The sequence below is a fragment of the Octopus sinensis genome, unplaced genomic scaffold (assembly GCF_006345805.1).
Source record: "Octopus sinensis unplaced genomic scaffold, ASM634580v1 Contig15915, whole genome shotgun sequence".
In the NCBI taxonomy this organism is placed as follows: Eukaryota; Metazoa; Mollusca; class Cephalopoda; order Octopoda; family Octopodidae; genus Octopus; species Octopus sinensis.
The window spans coordinates 2,602-10,000 of record NW_021833999.1 but is presented as its reverse complement, the minus strand read 5'-3'; the positions used below and the strand labels follow the sequence as shown (position 1 = coordinate 10,000).

At 41.3% G+C, this 7,399-nt stretch overlaps 1 protein-coding gene across 1 annotated transcript in view; it reads right to left on the bottom strand.

Moving 5' to 3' along the window:
• LOC115230615 (serine/arginine-rich splicing factor 1B) overlaps positions 1–7,195 on the bottom strand; it is a gene marked incomplete at its 5' end in the record, with an annotated part of 16,096 nt that extends 8,901 nt beyond the window's left edge. Inside the window, 3 exons of the mRNA XM_029800753.2 lie at positions 1–49; positions 356–516; positions 6,999–7,195. The exon at positions 1–49 is cut by the window's left edge and continues 124 nt beyond it. Of these exons, the coding sequence (XP_029656613.2) occupies positions 1–49; positions 356–516; positions 6,999–7,195 (407 nt within the window). The remainder of the gene's footprint in view (positions 50–355; positions 517–6,998) is intronic.
• Between the last annotated feature and the right edge of the window lie 204 nt (positions 7,196–7,399).

Genomic DNA, 7,399 nt, shown 5'->3' with positions numbered 1-7,399 from the left:
TCACGCATATGATCCTTCAAGTCTTGCCAGCTGCCAGATTTTGGTAAACCTTAAATAAACAATTATTTTTAGTTTTTTTTTTGTTTTTTTTTTAATAACAGGTTATACAATATCTTTCCTTATTTTAAAATTTCAATTACAATTCATTTCCTTTCATCATTATCAAAGTTTATAGGAGGTCCAACTTCACATATAGGAACCTAGGAATTTTTTTTTTTTTCATTTTTAAACATTTTGACAGAGGTTAAAAAGTAAGCCTGTCATCAAATTAAGTGACAATGAAGGGAGTTGTAAGTAATCCAAATTTAGGCCTCAACTTTATGAAAATTGGTTAATCAACAAAAGGGCCGCTTACCTGACACAAACACTCTGTACTGGGAGCGACGCGAAGGGGGTCCACCTTTTCCGCGACCTCGGCCCCGTCCACCAGGTCCAGTTCCACGTGGAAATTCAACTCTCAACTTGTAGTTGTCGTAGTTGTAGCCATTTCTTTCCCGTACAGCGTCTTCTGCATCCCTAGATGATGAATACGTAAAGACAACGGACTATTAACAAGGAAGAATCATAAAATGCAAAATGGTATCGAAAACAAGCCATGTCCAACCCATGCCAGCATGAAAAAGTTGACGTTTAAATGATGGATGATGATGATGAAAAAAAATTAGAAATCCTCTTCTGCCTCCTCATCATCATCGTTTTAACATCCACATTTCCATGGGTCTGACAGAATTTGTTGAGGCAAATTTTCTAATGCCCTTCCTGTCACCAACCCTCAACTGTTCCCTCGCCTGTGGACAGGCATGTTCTCCAAGAATACTGGAAATGGAAGCTGCACTTGAATGACAGTGAGGCACATTCACAACAATTTCCTGTTGTCAAGACAGACACACTCCACACATACAACAGGCTTCCTTCAGTTTCCTTTCATTAAACTCACACACAAGTCCCAGAGCTTTGGCAGAAGACACTCAATCAAGGTGCCCCCGCAGTGGGACTGAACCTGAAACCACGGGGTTGGAAAATGAACATTTTAACCACACAACCAGTGAGGCACATTCACAACAATTTCCTGTTGTCAAGACAAAGACAGACACACTCCACACATACAACAGGCTTCCTTCAGTTTCCTTTCGTTAAACTCACACACAAGTCCCAGAGCTTTGGCAGAAGACACTCAATCAAGGTGTCCCCGCAGTGGGACTGAACCTGAAACCACAGGGTTGGAATATGAACATTTTAACCACACAACCAGTGAGGCACATTCACAACAATTTCCTGTTGTCAAGACAAAGACAGACACACTCCACACATACAACAGGCTTCCTTCAGTTTCCTTTCGTTAAACTCACACACAAGTCCCAGAGCTTTGGCAGAAGACGCTCAATCAAGGTGCCCCCGCAGTGGGACTGAACCTGAAACCACGGGGTTGGAAAATGAACATTTTAACCACACAACCAGTGAGGCACATTCACAACAATTTCCTGTTGTCAAGACAAAGACAGACACACTCCACACATACAACAGGCTTCCTTCAGTTTCCTTTCGTTAAACTCACACACAAGTCCCAGAGCTTTGGCAGAAGACGCTCAATCAAGGTGTCCCCGCAGTGGGACTGAACCTGAAACTACGGGGTTGGAAAATGAACATTTTAACCACACAACCATACCAGTGTCTATTTTAAAGAAACTAGAAATGTTAAACTGCCATCCTCTAAAAGTTTTACTTTGATCCGTTATAGGAAAAGTTCTTCATAATGGCAAGAATCCTTTATTTTTGATACACAGAAAATGTTGAGTTGCAACAGCCAAATCTGAAAGAAATTTAAAATTTCAAAAAAAAAAACTAAAAAACTCCACCTTCCTCTGTTGTAGAAGTAACATCTACTATGTTGTAGAACCCCTCCCCACCTCAATTTCTCTCTACACCCTCTCTGTTGTAGAATCAACAAATGTTTAAAAGTCTACAGAGCCAAACGAATTCCATACACCAAACCACATCCAAAAATGTTTACATTCAGCTGAATGAGGCCAAATATCAAAGAATTTAAAACAATTAAAAAAAAAGGGGGAGGGCACCAATTTCAATAGTGTGTCAATTTCACTCAGACAACCATCTCGCATATGAAATATGTAATTAATTTTGTAATTAACTCTTTTGTTACTGTATTTCTAATTAAATACAATTTCGCTATTTCAATTGATTTTTAAGATAATGAATTTAATAAAGTAACTGTCATTATTAACCGTTTAACATTTAAAGGCCCAAATATTCTACCGGTTTTACATTAAAACTAGCCAGATCCAACCTCTCACACCCGCCATACATGGTCATTCTAAAAACAATAACATCACTGAAATCTTGAAGCTATGCACAATTCAAAACAATGCAAATTTGACAAAGTAATACTCTTTCACTTGTTTCAGTCATGTGACTGAGGCCATGCTGGAGCCCCGCCTTTAGTCAAGCAAATCAACCCTAGGACTTATTCTTTGTAAGCCTAGTATTTATTCTATCGGTCTCTTGCCGAACCGCTAAGTTATGGGGATGTAAACACACCAGCATTGGTTGTCAAGCGATGTTGAGGGGGACAAACACAGACACACAAACATATATACACACATGCATATACATATATACAACAGGCTTCTTTCAGTTTCCGTCTACCAAATCCACTCACATGGCTTTGGTCGGCCCGAGGTATTCTTATTTATAGTCAAATGAATTAGCCCCAGCACTTTTGTTTTTCTTTTTTTTCAGCCTGGTACTTTGGCTGAACTGCTAAGTTATGGAGATATAAACAAACCAACACTGGTCATCAAGCAATGATGGGGGACAAACATCAAAGACACACTGGCCTTCGACCTGTGGCTAGTCTGATTAAGTGCCAATACACGAAACACTCGGACTTTGAGTCACTCCTGTTACTTCTGCTAAATATTAGTAAAATAGATACACTGTTACTTGTTTCAGTCATGTGACTGTGGCTATGCTGGAGCATCACCTTTAGTTGAACAAATCGACCCCAGGACCATCTACCAAATCCACTCACAAAGCTTTGGTCGGCCCAAGGCTATAGTAGAAGATACTTGCCCAAGGTGCCACACATTGGGACTGAACCCGGAACCATGTGGTTGGGAAGCAAGCTACTTACCACACAGCCATACATATATATAATTTGAAACTAAACTCTATATGCAGTAAGACAACCTACATATATTGTGTGTACATATATTTAGCCAAGAATGTTAAATGATAAAGAGAAACGGGTTTTCCGAATGACATCTGATCTGTTTTTCAGATAACAGTGAGGGCTTAAGTTTCGCTAAATTAAGGGCGGGGCGGAGATTTATTAACTCAGGTTGCCTCCTGGCACAGAAGTAAGTAACAAAAGTCGGTTGTTTGTTTCCAGTGAAAGACAAATGCAGTGATAAAATAATGTGTCTGTAGAGAAATCAGCAGCAAACAACAAGATAAGATCAGAAATCTCTCAACGATGGTAATGAAAATATCGTGATAAGGGTCCAAACACGGAGCACCTCAAATGGAGAATGGAAAGATATCAAGAGAGGGAGAGATTCTTATAAGACTCAACGAGAGAGAGAGAGCAACAAAACTCAATTATCAGGTACTCAGGTTGGGAATGGAAGTGATAATGGAATATTACAAATGGTAGAGTCGGGCAGTAACTTTGAAGGTGGACAGTTAACCCTTTTATTACTAATATTTCTAACAAAATAAGCAGGCGCAGGAGTGGCTGTGTGGTAAGTAGCTCGCTTACCAACCACATGGTTCTGGGTTCAGTCCCACTGCGTGGCATCTTGGGCAAGTGTCTTCTACTATAGCTTCGGGCCGAACAAAGTCTTGTGAGTGGATTTGGTAGACGGAAACTGAAAGAAGCCCATCATATATATATGTGTGTGTGTGTGTGTGTGTGTGTGTGTGTGTGTGTGTGTCTGTCTGTGTTTGTCCCCTCAACATCGCTTGACAACCGATGCTGGTGTGTTTACGTTCCTGTAACTTAGCGGTTCGGCAAAAGAAACTGATAGAATAAGTACTAGGCTTACAGAGAATAAGTTCTGGGGTCAAGTTATTCAACTAAAGGCGGTGCTCCAGTATGGCCGCAGCCAAATGACTGAAACAAGTAAAAGAGTAAAAAGTTGATGTGATTCAATAATCAGACAGGCAATCATGATGGCTATATTGGGCATGTTGATGGTGTGTGCTGCTGTTTCATTCAATAATAACGATGCCCTGATTCAATACCAATCAGTGACTCTCATGGCTTCTGATCTTAACTGACAGGAAGTTATCATGTACAATGTTTTATCTTGGTGCAAAAGAAGGGCTACAGCAAATATTCTGTTCAATACCACAGATCTTCTTGTAAGTTGCTTGACTTAAACCAATTGAGCATGGCCCCTTGGTAGCTGACGATATGTGCATCTCTGTGCATGAGAAAGAGGAGTGAGGGAGCATCATAGCCATGTGTTGAGAGGGATTCTTTAGGGTTTGAATTACTCACCTCTGGAAACATGGGTGTTTCATTCCATGCATGGACAAGAAGCCAAACAGACACAATAAAAAAAATAAAACATTTCTACCTATGGCAATTTTTTAATATATTTCAGAACAACCTGCTGTGCTTGAGGAGACCTATTGAGTCAAGTACATGAACATCGAAATAAATATCAAATGGAAATAGTAGTTGTGATAACTGTGCTGGTGGCATGTAAAAAGCACCGTCTGAACGTGGCCGATGCCAGCGCCGCCTTGACCAGCTTCTGTGCCGTTGGCACGTAAACAGCACCATCCGAATGTGGCCGATGCCAGCGCCGCCTTGACTAGCTTCTGTGCCGTTGGCACGTAAAAAGTACCAACCGATCGTGGTCGCTGCTAGACTCCTCTGGCACCTGTGTCAGTGGCACGTAACAAGCACCCAATACACTCACGGAGTGGTTGGCGTTAGGAAGGGCATCCAGCTGTAGAAACACTGCCAGATCAGACTGGAGCCTGGTGCAGCCTCCTGGCTTCCCAGACCCCGGTCAAACCGTCCAACTTGTGCTAGCACGGAAAACAGACGTTAAACGATGATGATGATTTTAATTTTCGTATGTCTTTTCAGCATCTTGTCCGTTCAGCTTTTTGTCCTTCGGTAAAAGTGCATTTGACATCCCATCCGTGTACCGTTTCGTTCATCAGCCTTAAACAACACTTATTCAGGGACTTTTTGAGTAAGATGGGCTACTTGACCTGAAGAAAATTCTAACTGGACCTCACCTGCAAGGTCATGCACCATTTATCTTGATATGCGGTCACCATGTCGTGTACAAATGGTTGTGATGCATGTAGCTGGTGTACCCTAGTCAGACAGGTAGTCATGGCGGGTATATTGGGTTTCATATCTTTGTACCCCACAGTCACTTTGATGACATGTGCTGCTGACTCACTCAATAAAAATAATTATAATAATCCTGTCTACAGTAGGCGCAAGGTCTGAAATTTTGGGGCCGCGAGTGGTTAGTCAATTATACAGACTCCCATGTTCCACTGGTACTTATTCATTGACCCCAAAAGGATGAAAGGTAAAGTTGACCATGATGGAACAGGAATGCACACCCCAATAACAATAATAATGGTTTCAAATTTTGACACAAAGCCAGCAATTTCGGGGACGGGGTAGTAGGTCAATTAAAATGACCTCCATACTTAACTGGTACTTAATTTACTGACCCTGAAAAGATGAACGGCAAAGTCAACCTTGGCAGAATTTGAACTCAAAACGTCAAGATGGGTGACATACCATAAAGAATTTTGCAAGGCATGCTAACAATTCTGCCAACTCACTGCGTTTATGATAATAATAGTCCTTTCTATTATAGGCACAAGGCCTGGAATTTGTGGGGAGGGGGATAGTTGATTACGTCAACCCCAGTACTCGACTGGTACTTAATTTATTGACCCCCAAAAGGATGAAAGGCAACGTCGACCTTGGCAGAATTTGAACTCAGTACATAAAGAGCAACAAAATACCACTAATCATTTTGCCCAGCATGCTAACGACTCTGCCAGATTGAATAATGGCAAGTTCAGGGGAGGGGGTAAGTCAATTATATTGACCCCAGGATTCAACTGTATTTTATCAACCCTGAAAGGATGAAAGGCAAGTCAACCAAGGTGGGATTTGAACTTAGAACATAAAACTAGAGAAATTCAATTAAGCCCACCCAGTGTGCGTGTGTGTGTGTGTGTATACTTATATGTGTGTGTTTGTGTGTCTGTTCCCCACCACCACTTGACAACCGCTGTTGGTCTGTTTATGCCCATGTAACTTAGCAGTTTGGCAAAAGAGACTCATAGAATAAGTACCAAAACAAGTTAAAGACAAAAGATTTTTCAGAAAGTTACAGAGAAACAAAGTGAGGGTGTTGGGATGGGTGATGGAGGTGCATATGTGTAGTTTTGCCAAACAACCTTTCTGATGCTGGTGCTATGAAGAAGAAAAAAAGGTCGCCCAGTGCTCTCTGTGAAGTGGCTGGTATTAAGGACAGTCAACGGTAGAAACCAAATCCAAAAATAAAAATTTATGATCGATATGTGGCTCCAGACCCTTATCAGAAGGGCAGAAATAACCTCCTGTCCAATCCATGCTGGTTTAGAAACAGGACTTAAAATGGCAATGATGATGAGAAAGACAGCATCTCCATGTCTGAGAGGTTTTTGTTTAGCCCCAGTCAACACTGAATAAGAATACTCATCATCAAAAGCTTTCCAGATGTGACTATCCCTTACTGATTCAGCTATCTACAGGCAGTAGCAGTAGGAAGTAGTACATCAATATATGGAGTTGCCTTTAAAGCAGAGGGCCTACTCCAAGTACTTGGACAGTGGTGGTCATGGTGGTGGTGACGGTGGTAGTGTTGAACCATGCAATGGTCTGATGGTCTAGCTGAAGAAAAAGAAAAAAAAGAAACCCACAAAGAAACACAGTAACAACATACCTAGGGTCTTCAAATTCCACAAAAGCAAATGGTGGTCCTCGCCTGGTTTTCAGGTCCACAAAGGTTATCCTGCCAAATTTGTAGAAGAGATCTTCAATATCTCTGGCACGAATATCAGGGGGAAGGTTGCCAACGTAGATCCGGTTCTCACCTCCTCGGTAAGACACAGAATTGCCGCCAAATCCAGATTCTTGTTGCTAAACAAAGAAACAAATATATATAAATTTAAATATGTAATAATAATAATCATCATCATCATCATCATTTAACAGGATATAAAATCAGCATCATCATCATCATTTAGCGTCCGCTTTCCATGTTAGCATGGGTTGGATGGTTCAACTGGGGTCTGGGAAGCCAGAAGGCTGCACCAGGCCCAGTCTGATCTGGCAATGTTTCTA